The sequence below is a fragment of the Corvus kubaryi genome, unplaced genomic scaffold (assembly GCF_017639235.1).
Source record: "Corvus kubaryi isolate FWS band 111438036 unplaced genomic scaffold, C.kubaryi_AGA036_p1.0 66, whole genome shotgun sequence".
Taxonomy (NCBI): domain Eukaryota; kingdom Metazoa; phylum Chordata; class Aves; order Passeriformes; family Corvidae; genus Corvus; species Corvus kubaryi.
Window position 1 is genome coordinate 26,250,018 of NW_024582054.1, and position 17,924 is coordinate 26,267,941.

General features: G+C 38.3%; 1 protein-coding gene across 12 annotated transcripts in view; it reads left to right on the forward strand.

Moving 5' to 3' along the window:
* Positions 1-17,924, forward strand: part of TRAF3 (TNF receptor associated factor 3) — a 70,038-nt gene that overhangs the window by 26,141 nt on the left and 25,973 nt on the right. For all 12 annotated transcript variants that reach the window (XM_042047096.1, XM_042047095.1, XM_042047089.1 and 9 more), the window contains 4 exons: positions 9,533-9,789; positions 12,862-12,913; positions 15,185-15,289; positions 16,125-16,292. In XM_042047096.1, coding sequence (XP_041903030.1) covers positions 9,548-9,789; positions 12,862-12,913; positions 15,185-15,289; positions 16,125-16,292 — 567 coding nt within the window. In that variant the 5' untranslated portion in view covers positions 9,533-9,547. The remainder of the gene's footprint in view (positions 1-9,532; positions 9,790-12,861; positions 12,914-15,184; positions 15,290-16,124; positions 16,293-17,924) is intronic.

Consider the following 17,924-nt stretch of genomic DNA (forward strand, 5'->3'; position numbering starts at 1 on the left):
ATAAAATATTCTGATGATGTCACATCTAGAGTTTGATTAGTATTTAGGGTAGTGTAAAGTATTTCTTTCTTACCTGTGTTCATAGTATGCTGTGTTCAATGGGTTAAAATGGAAGAGCAGGAAATGTTTTATGAGAGTGAGTTAATTTCCATCAAAGACAGGACAGATAGATTTTTTTTTTTTTTTTTTTTTAGAGTTTTGTATCTCATTTTAGAAAACTTAATTTAGTTAGAGTGGAAAGAATTTCATGTGGAAGTGAGATACTGTGCTTTTCTAGTTTCACAGCACTTCATTTCAGTGTTGAGTTTAAAAAGTGCTGAGCCATACTTGGAGTTGCATTCTGCTTCATTTATCAGATTCCTCTAAACTCTGCTGTGTTCAGAATTTCCTGGGAGGATTATTTTTGTGAAAGATGAGCTGCATTTTAAAATTAATTAAGTAGCATTTTGTGGGTATTCTTGACAAGGCAGTTTTGCAGTAATTATTCATAATAAGCTTCTTGAAGTGCTTTGAGTTTTTTTTTTTTTTTTTTTTTTTTGCTGGTCTCTGACACCTTTGCCTTCACATACTTTCTTCTAATTGTATAATATGAGGTACTACCTGTCATATTTTTTTACCTCTGCTGAGATTTCAAGGCTGGATTCATTAAGAGACAGCACAGATGCACTGTCAGGAATTGGCAATGCAGAAATACTCTTCATGTACTTGGCAGACAGCAGTGTAGGTAGGTAGACTCTGATTTGAAGAATACCTTCTGCTTTTCTGATAGACTTGAAATTTTGTTAGATTTGAAGCTGAGGATTTCTTTGACTAACAAAAAGGAAAAGAGTAGCATTGATTGATAGGTCGTGGTTTAAGAAACAAAAAAAAAAGTTGACAAAAATACTGCAATAATTTTTTGATTCCTACTTGGTGATTTCGAAGATGCAGCGACTTTAAGTCGCTATAATTTATAAGCAAGTTGTTCCTGATAAATCATGCAGCAGATTTTTCTTGAAGGCACACCTTGGGAGGAAAAGGGACTCTAGACTAGGTCACCAGAGGATGAGACATCATTTTCTAGGACTATGTGCTTGGGTCAGAAGGACTGGGATATGCCATCTGCCTTAACCTTGTTGATCCTTGTTAGGATTTGTCATGGCTGGTTCAAATGTACTGTTGCCCAGTCAAAACAGAGTATTTGAAATGCAAATGTAGGCTGGTTTTTTTCCTAGTTCTCTCTTCAAAGCACATATAAAACCATTTCGAAAGAGGAAACTACCTTTAGTTTCAAATATTATTATTTTAATGGCATTTCCGGGAATATTTTGTCTGAGTATATTTCTTCTGTGGTAGATAGAGCTTTTCCTTTATAAACAGAGCCAGAAGTTAAAAAAAATAAAAATTTCGTAATGTTCATCCACTTCCTCCACATAGGGCTGTCATATGTACCTCAATCATGGATTTCCCCTAAACAGCAGAGGAAGAGATTAAAGTATACTTTGTTCTGTGATCATCTGATCATCTTTTGATCTTTCCTGTTCTTTATCTGCTTCTACTAAAAGCCTTGTCTAGAAATACAGATCACAGCTGGGGGTTAACTTCATAGGTGAAATGCAATAGCTTTGTCTAGGGGTGCATGAGAGAAAAGAGAAAATGTACAGGAACCTGAATTGGAATTCGAAATGCAGAATACTCATGGCTAGCTTGGACAGCATTTCTCTTATGTGTTGTCTTGTGACACAGGCTTTCAAAGCTTAAGAGGTCTTTTGATTTCTAAAAGATGCTTTTGATTTCTTGCACTTCAGATGACTTTATACTGTATTTTGGTAGCCCAGTCAGATTAGGAAGTAATTACTGAGAGCTGTAGCTAGCAAGTGTTAAGTCAAAATACAAACATTTTATTTTTACTGCTGCCTCAGGCTGAATCTTAAAGCTGTTTTGCCAACCCATATGTCATGATTCAAAGGAATTCTGTAAAGTTTCAAAAAAGTAATAGTTGAACGTAGTGTCACATAAAAATCAGCTTTCCTTAATTGCACTGACTTATTTTCTCTGCTGTCTTTTTTTTACGGATAAAATTTACTCCCTTTAAAAGATGTGGGTTTTTTTTTTTTCTCTCATCTGGTGAAATATGTGTTTGGCTAAATGTTAATTGTACTCAGCCTATTATTGGATAGTTACTAAAAGTGTCAGTCCCTGGCTTCTTGGGCATTCTGAACTATGTTAATACTATGTTATTATTTATAAATATTACTATTCTAACTTCTTAATGCTGATGCAATTACTTTCCAAATCTGTCCTTTATTTAGAATCTAGAAGTTTGTTACACTGAGCAGGAGGGAGTATATGTTAGAACACTTTTCACGACAGCACAGTCCGGCAGACTTGCTAAATTGAGATCCCTCGTATTGGGATGCCGTTTTGTTTAATCCTCTGAGACACTTTGCATGGATGTGCAGACTCATTTTTGAAAGAAATAGAGCCAAGGAAAGTGATAAGTTAAAAGAATGAAACAATGTAAAATGTAACTTACCTTTCATTTTCAGCTGTTCAGCCATCTTGCAAAGAACATGGGAAATACACAATGTTTGTGATTCAAGTGACACGCATGGTTGTTCTTTTGCAAGAATATCATGATAGCATCTTTTGATTATACTTCTGATTTTCTAGGTCAGATAGGAAAAGAAGGAATAGCCTGTACCTTCCAAACCAAAAATAGTTTTGCTATTTGTTCAGTAGTTTCTACAGGCTAGAGCCTGTGGAGATTGTGGTGAAATATGACTTAATTGCTTGAGATCATAGCAGTTCATGTATCAGAACAAGTTTTTTTGCTAGCTAAGAATATTGCATCATAATTGCTACAGTAAAAACTCCTCACAGAGTGGTGTTGAGTGCGGGGAGAGGTTGCAGCTTCTTCACCCAGGTAGTTTTGAAAACTCAGTGGTGAACAACCTGACCTCACCTCGAAGATGGTCTCCTCTGAACAGGAGGTTGGGCTGGATGACCTTCAGAGGTGCCTTCCAAGCTCAGCAGCTGGGATACTGCATTGATGAGTGGCTGTGGAGGGCTTGCAAATGGCAGGCACTCAGTGTGTTTCTTCTGTGTGTTTTCAAATGTTTGTCCTACTTTCTTATATCCAAGCACTGGTTTTTCCTGTTGATCTTCATCTGTTCTATAATATGTGTGATTGCCAGGTCTTCTTCACAGCTGGTTTGCATTATTTTATGCAAGGAAGGTCCATGCTTATGAAATCACAGGGCAAAGTTTAAAGTAGTTAAAATAGCCTATTTATTATAGCACAAAGAAAAGGAAGTTTTAAATATTAATGTTGCTTTCATTTCTGTACAGGAATTAGGCTTAGTATTTGAGTATATACAAAGGAAGGTGAGGAGTAGTCTGATATTTTTCACTCTGTAAAGTTATATCAGTGTTGGTGACTGGCAACCCTTCTCTACCCTCCTCAGAATATTCTCTCAGAGCATGTCCTGGAAATACCTAAACCTCTGGTTAGTTGGTCATATATATATGCTCTGGAGAAATAGTAAATAGCACTTCAAGCATGAAAAATGCATTGAGGTAAAAATAAATAAATCAGTAGCTCCCCTGTACAAACAAGAGGAGTGAAACTACCAAGACCTCTGACCACACACAAACCAAATTTGATGGATGGTTGTCTGCTTTCAAACCTGTCACTCAGTGCTGCCTCAGTCATGGCCTGAGTCTTTTTGTGGAGTGATTCAAGCCATTTGCATTTTATTTATCTGTTGTTCAGTGCCCCTGCCCAGACTCAGCAGTGGGGCTTTGCCAGAAGGCCAGGCTGAGGTGTGGTGGATGTTGTGAGAGTGATACTCTGCAGTAGGGCACCTTCACACATGAGTGCTCCAGAATTGAGATTCCCATGGCAGCCTCCCTGCTCAGCTTTATTTTAGTATTTTTTGACGTGTGCCCTGAGTAAACTGATAATATGTTATCACCAATATACTGCTTTCAGCTTTCATTACTGTTTTAACAAGACATCAGGGTGTGACAGTATATGTTGCATATCATGATAGCACTCAGAAGCAGAACCAACTCAGAATACTTGTCTAAAAATGGTGAAAGAAAGATGGACGTTCTTTTCAGTATGTGCTAGGAATTTATTAGAAGCTATAAAATACTGAAATATAAGACAGAGGAAAAGTTCAGATTGTTTTAATAATTTAATTTTAAGATAAAGATTTCTATGTGCTAACTTGAAGCAATAATTCTTGATGATAGAAGGCAAGTGAGCTGGAAGGACTGAAGATCTGGAAATACCTCTCCTGGTACCTGGTTATCTGTCTCTCTGAGGATATCCTGGGAAATATGGAAGAAAATTCTGTGAAGAGCACTGAAACTGATGAAATCTGCTTTCCTACTAATCTGTTTTCAACATCCCTTTTTTAACCCCTACTTCTTCCTCCTCAAAAAAAAGCCCAAACAAAAAAGAAAAAGTAAACAAACAACAAAAACGCCTAAATCTCCAGCCCACCCCTGCGTTTATGGTATGGAGGAGGAGACTAAGGCCATGAAGGTTGGTGGACAAGAGGGAGCAGGTGTTCTTGGCTGGTTTGGATCTGTCCATGCACTGACTGACTGATGGACCATGCAGAGGTGGTGCACTTTTATAGCCTCTTGCTCACTGGGACACTGCTTCAAGTTTCTCTTTCTGTTCCCCACATAGATGTTCATTTTCATGAAAACTCTGTCCAGTTGGTTCCAATGTGGTTTTGGGAGGCTGAGAGGAGAGACAAGCGCAATCACAAGCCCTTATCTCATTAAAAGCTAGACTGAAAAAACACACCCCAGGCTACCCAAAAAATGACCTAGTTAGGATGAGATGCTGAAGTTTGTGTGGTTTTGCACGTTTCAGATACAAAATTTTTTTGAAGAGGAAAGGTCACTTTTCTGCTCTGATCTTAAGCTCTCTGTCCCACTTTAGGTTTCTCTTCCAGAGCTTAATTTAGATATTGTGCATGCAGTGCTGTTCTGTTTGAGGAACTTCTGTTCTCACTGCAGATTGTAATTTGATCAAAAAGCTTTGCTGTCCATTAGTAAGAACCAAATTAAACTGTGTCATGCATTATTCTCCTCTAAGGTACTGTAATGAAAACACTTATTTCTATTAGCCTTTTGCTCTTTTTGAATTTTAGAATTTTGGCAAAAGCTTATTTGCTTCATATTGTCAATATACTGAAACTGTCTTCATGCAGAGCTTTCTGTTCCCAATCCCATGGTACCTAGTGCAGTCAAATTTTTAGGAGTGTTTTGGATTTACATAAGAGTTAATTTTTTCTGTTTTCTTTAGGCTGCAAATTTACCTTGAATTTTTATAGAAGCTTTATTGTATTTTTATGTCACAAACTGGATTTATTCCCAAAGAACAAATAATAAAAGGTATGTGGTAACACAGAAAACAAGTGCACATTTTTAGGATGTTTGCTTATTGTGCAGTGAGAACAACATCCTTGCTTAAATAAGGAAAGAGCAAAATGCCTTTTGTTTGGGAATTCCCGTGCTTCCTAATTCTCGGAACAACTTTGTGGGTAAACTCACTTTTGCTTCCAGTTTCTAGCCCTCTGTATTAATGTTAGTATGAGTTAAGCACCAAAAACTTGTTCTGACCTTTACTGCAGTATATACAGCCTGAAGTGTCAACTGAGGTCCAGCCTCAGTTGCTTGAAGACCACCTGTATCGAAGAGTAGTGACCAGACTGGAGCAAGCAGTGTCACAGTGTCACCCATCTGATGGCCAGAGCAATGTCCACTGAAGTATTAGCATATGCTGGCTGCAGGAGAGGTGGCTGAAAGAAAGCGAGCAAGTGGACAGAACCAACCGTGGTGACTGTGCCTCTTTTTTTATGTGCTTATCTGTCCTGAAAAGTGATTGTTCAAGGTTTAACGGTTTAAAAAGACATCTAAAAGTCAAATTCATTTATTGTGATGATCTTTTCCCACAGATAAGAAACTGGAGCGTACGAACTAGCTAGTGATTAATTAGGCATTAAGATTTAGCTTGCTGAACAAGAACCAGAGTCTTTGGCTGGATGGTAGCTTGCCATGCCTTTAGGAATCAGAGGCCCCCACCAGAACTAGCCCATCCTGAATGTCTTAGCCAGGCTCCTCTCCCTGCTCTCTCGAAGTATGTTCACTGCCGTAAGTGCAGAGTATCTTACTGACATATCACTTCAAGGTTGCTTCTTGTTGGCAGTTTGAAACATGATTATGGGGGAATAATCTGAGTCCTGCCATTAAAGGTTCCTGAAAAGGAAGAGAAGCCATTGCAGATGACACCCTGTAGTGGTATGAAAACCGTAACAGAACGCTGTTTGCAAAAGGGAGGCAGCTGAAATGTTTGTATTATCTGCACTTGTGTTCACCACTGATCCCACATGCCAGTGTAGGAGCACGTAACTCATATGCATTAGGGCAAAGCTCTGTGCAGCTAGATAGACATCACTTCTCCCCATCCCCTTGGTAAATACAGCTTGTTCATTGTAATAAGGTTGTGGTGGTCTTGTAAGATCAGTGCTCTGTTGTATTTTATGACTATACTTCATGAATGGCTTCCTAGTTTTGCTGCGCAAGAAAATGCTGGCATTGAGTACTGTGGAAGAGAATTCCTCACCAATCTGGCTACTCTGGGGCTGAGCTTGTTTAGCTTTTCTGGTCTGACATACTTCTTCATAAAATAAATACAAAACCCAAGGCATACAAATCTGACTGTTAGGTATATCACATAGTATGTTTTATTTGTCAGTGTGCTTTCTGCTTGTTTTCTGTGACAAGATATCCAAGATGTCAATTTCAAAAGCGGAGTCCTGTGGAGCCCTGTGCAGTTTATTTTGGTGTGAAATCTCTCTTGACAGCTGACAGTCCAGCTCTAAGCAGTTTCATATCTCTGTGAAACTCTCACCTGCTGTTCATTTGGCATTCGGTGCTGTCTGTGTCAAACCTTAAATATTCTCCTGTCACCCCTGCCTGCCTCCTTTTGACTAATTATTCAATTTCCTTGAAGAAATCATGCTTTTGGAAGACTTTACATCTCTAACAATCTTTAGCTGCTTTTTGTTTGGAAGAAGCTTAATGGAGAAGCAGACATTCAGTAGTTGTGGCCTGTGACTTGCAGGTTTGGGAACTTTGTGCTCTCTCAACTTGCCAATTCTGTCAGCATCTCTTCTAGTGCCTCTTTTTCTGTATTTCTTTTGTGGGTCAGAAGCAGATCATGCCTTGATTTTTCTGTCATTTTAAGGAAAGTAATGTTGCCTGTGTTGTTCCTACAAATCAACATGCTTGAAGTTGGCTTTTGACTTCAAGAATTGACAGATTGTGATTTAAAAATGTGATTTAAAAAAATACACAGCTGCAGAGGGAAAAGAGGTATTAGTATCTGTAAATCAAGGAACTGAAACCTTTACAGATTCCTAAACTACAAGTACCAAATGAAGATTTTCCAGTTGCACTCAAGAAGAAAGTCCATAGGTAGCTGAGTTTCAGCAGCCTGGATACTTCAGGAGTTGCACTTTTTTCCATCTCTTGCTAATCTTTTCTCTTACAACCACAGAAAAGTGTCAGGTCCTAAGCTCATGGCTGCATTTACCCATGTCCAGCCCCTGATGTTCAGCAGCAGCAGTCATGACTTGGGCATTCTCTAAATCTGGACTACTTTTGTAAGCTTCTTTCCTTTCTCATTCATGGCACTTCCCTGAACCTCCTTGTGGGTCATGTTCTCAGCATCAATCTCATTTCTTGTGTGCTGGTTACAATCTCGAGTTGCCTCTTCAGTGTCATTATTACCTGCTGGGTTTTTACGCTTGCTGGTGAAACTCTAGCTCAGGTCTGAAATAATCTGAATTTCCTCATTAATGAGAAGTATGAGTTACTTTCAGTTCAACACTGACTTTTCGGTTCTTTCATGTGCTGTTCTATCAAGACGTAAGTCTCTGCAGTCTTTGAAGAGCAGACAAGGAATAGACTAACATTAATTCAAATTGTGGATCAAAATTTATTGTAGCTTTTCAGTTCATAGAACCTGTTGGTTTTTTTTCTTTTTTGGGGAGTGTGTGTTGTTTTATTGGTTTGGAATAAGGCACAATCGCTGGGTCTGCATGCCAACTTACGGGGATGGTTTCCTTGGGCTCTCTCTGTGTTTGATGGAGATACAGAGAGGCTTTCCCCTGGACAAGGGGGCAATGAAGTGAAGATTCTTCACTCAACACCTTTACCCTTGCTCAGCTGGTGTTGTAAAAACATGAAATGGTCTCAGCATGGAGTCACAGTGATTTTGTCTTTTGTTTCTGTAAATAACGGCATCAGAAATCAAGGAAAATTCTGTACCTGTTTAGTGTGCATGGAGAACTCTGTACCAAAAGTACAGATGCAGTAATTACCTACAGGAAAATATGTTTCATTACAAGTGCATCGTTTTGGGCTTAGCGAGGGAAGATAAGATATCACAAAAACTGTGTACAAGAGGGTTTGTGTATTTGGAATATGAGGCATTTGACTCCCTTTGTGGCATTTATGGACATACTTTTATAACGATGTGAACTGGGCCTCATTTCTTCATTCTGCTTCTTAAAAATTGAATTATAACTATATCAGTTGAGGCAACTGCAGAGTGATAGAATAGGTTTATATCTAAAATATCAGTTAACATGGAGGGAGAATTGAAGTTTGCCTTTCTCTTTTAGATAGCCAGGCATTTCCCATAGGTAAATAGGTGTTGTATCCTTCAGCTCTGCTTTCTCCTCTTTATGCCGAGGCTTTTTAAGAGCACTTATGCTTGTTTGACTACAGGATTAGCTAGGAAATGATTGAAAACACATTTTAAAATGTAGCCTGAGATATTATTCCTCTGTTGCTCTGCTAATGCTTTGCATGACTTAGAAGATGCATTGTCCAAGATAATAGGTACTGTAATTTACTCTTCAGCTGGATTAATTATTTTCTCAGCTACCTGTCAGGTGTGCTTAGTCCTGGTAAATTAATCAAATGGCCACATTACATAAGCCCTTCTCTGCTGTCAGACTTTGCTCAGCTGTTGTCTTCAGGTGAAGATGTGCAATGAAAAAGTTGGAAAGTATCTAACAAGTAAAACCCTTTTGTGGTGTTGTAAAGCTGACTTAAAGCAGTGTGTCTTACGCTTTGCTATTGCATGGAATAGACAGGAAAAGTTGGCAGGGGAGCTGGGTAGGCTCTGGATACCCTGTGTAGGACACGGGTGGTTGTGTGCTTTTGCAGTAGCATTTCAGCAGAGTCACATGTAGTACTGTACCAGTGCACCTTCTTCAGCACACCTCTTGGTGCTTCCTCTAATGGTTGGAGCCTTTGAATATGTAGAATATTTTACAGATTTGATATGCTTAAAATACTTAGACAGTAATATATGTATTATGTTCACATGATGTGTGGACACACATCTGTTCTTGATGCTTTCTGATTTTATGTAGTCCCTCAGATGCTGTATTTGTTTTATTCAAATGCTGAAAGAGGGCCTAATTTCTCAGTTTTTCTCACTTTTGATTCACAGAAACTATCTTAGAGCATGGACACCAGTAAGAAGTCAGAACCCCCTTTATCTGTAGAAATGGTACAACAAAGGGCCAATCCTGACCGCAGTCCATCAGCATCAATCTATGTTCCAGAGCAAGGAGGCTACAAAGAGAAATTTGTGAATGCTGTGGAAGATAAGTACAAATGTGAAAAATGTCACCTCATCTTATGCAATCCTAAACAGACTGAATGTGGACACAGATTCTGTGAAACCTGCATGAATGCCTTGCTGAGGTATGTTGTTTGTTCTGGTAGAGCATGTTGATACCTTTAAATGTTGTGAACTGTTGATATTAGTGTGAACACTGTTGTAGCTTTAGGAATTTGTTGAGCCTTCCACTGTTGCTTGCTTGAGTATTTGTTATCCATGTGGTGGTGCAAATATTTGTGCTCTACTCTGGGTCAGGGTAAGACAACTGAGCTTTCCATCAGCAGGGTTGGAACAGTTGTTAAGGTGTAGCAATGTATAAGGTAAGAATTTCGTTCCCTGTGGAGGCCAAATGGAGTAGCTGTTTCACAAGACTTCTAACTTGGGTAGTTTGGTGTCAAATACACACAGTAGATTGTGTCTGTCTGAGGAAGCAAGCTTGCACATGTTCCTTAGAGGGGTGATACCTAACCTGGCTGCAGACCCAGTCTTACAGATGGGTGGCAGAACCCTTGGATAAATGTAACTGCTTGTGGAGCAGTTTCCCTGTAGCCCTTCCAGCTGTTTGTTATGGGTCTTGTATGTTCTGTGGGTTGCAGGAGGGTCAGAAAGGCTGGTGTTTCTATTACTGAGATATTTGGGCCAGAGTGTGAAGAAGGTGAGTGAATGATATAGATGTAAAATGAATGCTGAGAGGTGCAATCTTTCGCAGTCTAGATAAGAGTAAAAGGGCAATCATTTAGGGAGCACGTAGATTTTAAGAAGTACCTGTGCATCAGTAGAAGTACATTTCTTTGCCTCTCAACTTTGGTGTATTGCTACTAGTTGTATTCAGTGGTGTGATTTCAAAACTTGGTATAATGTTTGGAGACCTTTCAGCAAACCTTAATCTCCTGGGGTACATAAGCAGTGAATACTTTGATTTACTACTGGAAAAGCAGAAATACAGAAGATACTCGGCTCTATGAATGTTGTATACTGGACTGCTCTCAGAGAGAGAGTTTGACTTTGGATGTCTTGGTGATCTCCTGTTTACTTTTTGTGACCTCTCTGACTCTAGATACTGATTTATATCTCACTTGGAAATATTGTAGTCTGATATCTAATACTTAGATGTGTAAGTCAAGACTACGTGCAGCATGGCAAAAGAATATGAAGGTTATTACAATACTCTGTCTCCTGATAAAGAGTAGTGTCTGTACTGGGCAAACACAAGGGTCCATAGTTCACTCATGCGTTCCTGCAGGTTTTGTGCCCACAGCATTTCAAATTTAAAACAACAACAAAAAAACCCACCAACTTTTCTTTTGATACACAGTGTCAAGTGAGGTGTGTTTTTTATTTAAGAAATGCAGTTATTTCTTTCTCAGTACGTATTTTTGGAAGACGCTTACATGGTTACTAACAGTGACTGTGAAAAACCAAACACCCGCCATGCTTGGATGTGCACAGGTGGACAGAGCAGATCCCTGACAATCTAAGCAGTAACAATTCTGACATTGCTAGAGTCTGGGCAATTTTCCTTCCCTGCTGTGAGACATGCACATGTGCTTATTACAGTGCAGCTAGAATATGTGTAATTTTATCTTCCTGACTTTCCAACCAGTCTGTTACTGAAAAGGACACATGCTTAAGGCCATTGAGTTATTTCACTATATTTAAGTGCTTGTTGCAAACAAATGTTTTATTAAAATCGAATTTACATCTACTTTTTTTTTTTTTTTAAATAAAAAGCATGCCATAAAATTGAAAGCAAAATCGGTTTATGTTGGTCCTGTATTTGGCACAGAATTTTTTCATTCAGTGTTGATACCCTGCTGCATACACAAACACAGTGATTATATGCTAGCAACTTCTGTTCCAGGGTTGTTTGAGGACAAGGAATTGGGGAGTTATTGGAGATAAAGCAGTAAAGATGTCTGCTCAGTATGCAAGAGTAGTTTGAAAAAGCAAGTTGGATGCTTGAGTGAATTCAGTAAGAGCAAGGAAAGCATGACATTGTATTAAACACTATATGCCCTCATGTAGTTTAGGTTCCTTTTTTTTTTCCTGAGTTATGAAAAGCATTACAGATCTTGAAGCTTCAAGGTAGTTAAGATGCTCAGAAATATGATGAGGCACGGAATGGTTGGTTCAAGGAGCAGAAACCAGTGAGATGATTTGAAATAACCATACAGATTATATAATATAATTGAAATTGAACTTTTTTAGCCTTTTACACTGATTTGCACTGCTACTAGAAGCCACAGCTTAGGTAGCCTGTCACTGAGTTGCTTTATGGAAGAATTCATGCAGCTTTTACCTGGTGCTTTTAGTCTTGGTGCTTTACAAAGGAGATCATTCTGACTGTCCCCATTTTACATGGGGAAAAGGAGCTAAAAAGGAACGAAGCAGCCTGGTCTGGTGGAAGGTGTTCCTCTCCATGGCAGGGGAGTGGAACCAGATGATCTTTGTTCTCTTCCAACCCAATCCATTCTGTGATTCTGAGGGGTTTACCCTACAGCACTGGGCAGGCCAGAGCCAGAAACTGCTGTAGAAACTCAGGTTTTCTGCACTCTGGTTTCTTTTCACAGTCTGCATTGCTCCTGATCCTTCCTGTTGTCCAAGAGGTCACAAGTTTGGTAATTAGTTTACCAAGACAGCTACAAGGCAGTAGTTCAGATAAAGGAGGCAGCAAGCATCTGTAGCATTTGCTAAAACCAGAATAGGCTTGAAGGACATGGACATAAATACTTTCTCACCCTAAAAGGATGAATAATTGACTATCAGAGAAAGTAAATTTTCATTAGGTTTTGTTTGAAAAAGGACTGGATAATTGAAGAGACAATATTTTGCCTGTTTGCACAGATTGAGAAGTGACAACAATTGTGGATCAGGTGCAGACTGAAGTATAGGGGATGAATTTTGCCAATTTGAAAACCCCTGAGCAGTTGTCTGGAGACATTGTGGTGGTCCTATATCTTTGGGAATGCCAGATAACTCAAACATTCAAATTTAATGAAATAACCTTGTATTTTCTCCTTATAATGAACTATGTCCACTTCTAATGGTTTTAGAATATATTGAATAATCAAAACTAAGTGCCTCATAAATGGAAATTTTTGTACTGCAAAAATTCAGATGAGCTAAAATAGTTTTTCTGTTTTCTTTCTCTTCAGTTCTTCTAGTCCAAAATGTACAGCGTGTCAAGAAAGCATAGTAAAAGATAAGGTATTGTTTAAAATTTTTTCTTATTCAAGAGTATTGAATTGTGTGGAGTACATAAATTGTGTTACTGTTATGTGATAATTATTTTATAAACCTGATAAGCCACTTAAAAAGGTAGGTTTGTCATAAACCCTAAACCATGTATTTTATAGAGGTAGGTGGCTATTTTTTCCTGTTAACCTCATGGTAGAAAACATGTCAGCTTCATCCCAAAAAGTCCAGACAGGTGTCACAGCTCATATTCATAGTTGGGAGCTGCAGCAACACATTGCAATTGTCCTCCCATCAACCAAGAGGATGATAAGAAATACTCTATCTGCTGTAGATTCAGGGATGCCACAGGTCTTAGACGAACACTGTTCCTGATTTGGCTCTGGACCAGGGGCTTCTGTTTGACTCATCTCTTTTACAGTGTGGTGTTCAGTGAACCACACTGGAGTTAGGACAGTGGGGAGTTACAGTAACGGTAATAGATTCTTTTTTGTATGAATAAGTTTCATTTTTCAGTGATACACTTTTCAGTGTTTTTCACATCAAAATGTTTTGCTGCCTTTGAAAGGTTGAGGGTAGAAAAACTTCTTGGCTTAGTACATGGTTTATGTGGTTTTTCATTATTACTTAAGTGTTTAGTAAATTATTTGTGCTAGTATCTTTCTTGCCCAAATGAATGCTTGTGTTCATAACCATTTTCAAGAAAATGTTGATGGGTACATTAATCTCTCCTTGTTTGAACCCAGAACAGTTCTCTGAACAGTGCTCAGCGTAATTCAGTTTTGACACAGATGGACTCTCCAGGAGCTCAGACCAATAATCATGATGCCTAATTTATTTGTTCTTTTAACTCTGACTTTCTGGCTCTCAATATACATAAATATGCACATTTGTACATGCATAAACTTCAAGTATCTCTAGAACAGGAGGACGAGAAGGCCAGTATATGCTAAATACCTGTTAGGCTAACTGTGCAAATCACCGGTTTTCATGAAACTGGAAACCTCTCTTCCCACAGAATGCTGAAGTCCAAAGTCACAGAAATGCTTTTAGATAGTCTTTGAAAAACTTTAAAAGTTGTCTTCTTACCTTAGCTTCAGTCAGCAAAACTTTGCATACTAACCCTGTGAATTACTTTGGAAAAGATACTGCAGCATAGGCAATTGATTATTTAAATGAGACTTGTTGATTCATTAAACTTCCCATATGCTTCTGAAAAGTAAATAGAAATCAGTGACCTGTGTCAGATGGGATCAGATGAAAATGATTGCAGTGTTTCCTTCTTCACTGATACTGGGGATAGGTTCATAGTCACTGTGGGCAGGTAGATCATAATTCTTGGTTAAGTGTTAGCATGCAGAACCATTCTGTAATTACTGGAGTGCTGCAGTGTACACAGTATCACAGGAGTCTGTTTATCAGAGAAGCAGTCATAGGTTGTGCTTGGTTTCTTAATGGCCATTAAAGCAGTTGAAAAATAATTAGAAGTTTTTATCTCTTTGGTTTTGGACTTTAAAATAGCAGTAATGGTCTTCAGTTCTTACCTCTCTTTAGTTCCTGCCCTTCCCAATTTGGCTTCTTGAGAGTTCAGTTGTGTTGTCTCTGTGGGTATCTCACATAAAAGGTGTAAAGCTCAAACCCCAAGCTCTCTATTTGTAACTTCTTCCAGTTTTACTGTGGACAAAAAATGCTGAAAGTGCTTATAAACATTAATATGGAGAAATAAAGCCTGCTTATCTGTGAAATAAAAAACCTCCTTTGGTCCAAAACCTTAGAAAATATCTGTAATTATGTGTTACCCCTGAAGTGCAAGTAGGTATTCCAGCCAACCAATCTCGTAATTTTGGGTCCACCATCCATGAAATGCTTCCCCTCTGAACCACTGTGTTCTGAGTCTCTTTTGTCTTACGGTATTGTGCCTAATACAGCAGCTCCCCAAACAATGTAGAGAGTTCTCTCTTGTGCAGGCCTAATGTTGGCAAGCAAATAGCAGCAAATTTGGTCCTTTCTTGCACCTTTCCCTTTACTGTATTTATAGTAAAACTGAAACAGTAGTAGAATATCTGTCCAAATACTCTCTTTCATTGAGCTGCTTCACAGTGGAGGAACCTCAGTGTTGCACACATTCCAGGAAAATCAAATAGCAGGATTTTATTTCTGGCACATAACGCTAGAATTGAATGACACTGCTGTAGCTGAATTGCATGGCTTCTACTTTATTTGAACTTCCATATCCTTGAGTGGCTTTCAGTTTCTAAAACAAAGCGATTTTTGATGTTTCAGGTATTTAAAGATAATTGTTGCAGGAGAGAACTACTTGCCCTTCAAATATACTGCAGAAATGAAAACAAGGGCTGTAAGGAACAGCTGTCTTTGGGTCAATTACTGGTAAGTTAATCTAACAGTCATAAGCTTTCTTTTGAGTTGAAGAATGAGGAAAAAATTCTTACAAATTAAAATCCCAGTCAATTTTTTAACTTGTTCACACTGGTGGTTATTTGATTTATAAATGTTACGATAGATTTAAATTGTTTTGAAACTCAGCTTTTTGATAAACTGTAAGGAATTGTAAAAATCATGTGATTGGCTCTAAAGCTTGGAAATGTAAATGGATGAACCTAATGAGAACTGGAGGGAGAAATAAAGTAGTGAAGAATCTTAATGTGTACTTGTCAAATGTGAGAAATTTGATTTCTATTTTGGTGTGGTTTTATTTTTATTTATCTTAATCCTCTCATGTAAGTGGTGTTTATGTGTGAAATTAAACCTTTGGCTTCTCCAGAGTTGTGCAAAATGACCTGTAGCTGTTTTGGTGAAGGCATGAGATAGCAGTAATTCAGTAATTTACAGTTGTATGGTATGGCTGCACAGCAGTTTGCACTCAGAGCAACATCTATGTTTATGTGGAATAATATACCTTGAAAAAGAATGCTTACTGTTTGTTTAAATAGCCTGTGTGGAATTTTGTGCTGTGTTAGAATGCTTTTATTGTAGCTCATGTACATCTGTAATACAGTGAAATCAGCTGTCCAGGTCAAGGGACTGTACAGTCAGAAATGTATTCCTGAGTAGATTTGTTAGTGTTTGCTCCTGTGTGATGCAGTTCACAAAATAACTTCGCTTACTTTGATTCTGAACTTATTTAATGTTGGATGTCTTCAAAGGATGGAGGATATGTACGCAACTTAATTGGATTGACCTTTTTTTTTCTTTCATCTTTCAGATGCATTTGAAAACTGATTGTCAGTTTGAAGAACTCCCATGTCCTCGTGCTGATTGCAAAGAAAAAATACTGAGAAAGGATTTACCAGACCATGTAGAGAAGACCTGTAAATACCGGGAGGCAACCTGTAAATACTGTAAAAGCCAAGTCCCAATGATTATGTTGCAGGTGCAGTATTTTCTTGTGTATATACATCAAGATTCCCTATATTAATGTGGAAAAATAACTCTTCCTGTCCTTTTCCATAGCTGCTGAAAGAGCTTTGGCCTCTCAGCCAGAATTAATAATTCAGAAAACAAAATAGGCTGACCTTCAAAACACATCTTTTTCCTGTGAAAAAATTTGTATTTAATAGGCAATATTTTCTTTATTCTGATGTTCAGATACTGCATTTAAAAAAGTTCAGATCCACTGCATAGTATTGATACTGAAGTTAATTTTGCTATGCTTTTTAGATTTTTACAATTTAGGTAATAAATGCAACTACCATAATAACATTCAGATGTTTTGCAGGAAAAAGCAAAAGCTTTTTTTTTTTTTTTTTTTTTTTTTTAACATCTTCTATGTGATTCTTCTTGGATACTGTGTGATCTGTTTTGAGAGGAGGGGAAGAATGTAAAACCAATTGTCTTGCTATAACCAGCAATGGTACATGACAGGCCTAAGATGAGTTACTGCTGTTCTTGGCATCAGAGTAGCTTGTCTGATAGGCAGCATATTGAGGGTTAGAATTATGGAGCAGAGGTTTACTTTACACATAGAATTGTAACTTGACTGTGTTTGGGTTATTTCACATTGAAAGGTATTATGCTGAATCTGTCTTGCTATAATTTTATCTCCTTTTTTTTTAAACTCTGTCTACATAGTTTCCGTAGTTCGATGGTCTTGGATCTCACACCTTCTTGGTATAGTAAGAGTGATGAGAATTTCATTTTCATTTGTGTTCTTGTGTGTTGTTTGTTAGGTGAGGTCTGACAACGATGAGAAGTGTTCTTTGCTTGGAGACGTTGTTACAAAAAGGCATAGGGAGAACCTCACCAAGTTCTGGTTTAGATTTGGCTCTCAGTTATTTGAGTGCACACTAGCAGGGGCTGGTAGTTGAATAATTGTGCCTTACCTAGAACGATGAGACATGAAAATACACAGAAAAAATTTCCGCCCTGTATTTATTCTTGTACATTCTGATACAGAGGTGAAAGTGTATTTGGGTAGATTATGGATGCTGTTCTCCCAGAATTATCATTAGGCTGGGGATTGGCATGAGGCAAAAAGTGATACCAGAAAATGTGTGGTGTCTTAACAGACAGAATCAGTGAGCATTAAATATGTTCTGCAAACTGGATTGGCTGATATTTTTGGGGTTTTTTGCCTAGATTTTTAAAAGTTCAGTGGTTATAGAAATGCAGATGGGCTTATTTGTTGTGGCCTGATTAAAATGTTACCTCACTACACCTTAGTAATAAGAATCAGAAGCTTAATGAAACATTTGAATCTTAGAACCACAGAATTTCATTTGGTTTGGGAGGGACCTTAAAGATCATCTCATTCCACCCCTCCTGCTGTGGGCAGGGACACCTTCTACTCAACCAGGTTGTTCAAAGCCACATCCAGCATGGCCTTGGATGCTTCCAGGGATAAAGCATTCACAATTTCTCTGGAAAATCTGTTCTAGTGCCTCACCATCCTCACAGTCTAGAACTTCCTAATATCTCACTTAAACCTGCCCTCTTTCAGCTTAAAGCCCTTTCCCCTTGTCCTGTCTCTACATGCCCTTGCAAAAAGTCCCTCTCCGGCTTTCCC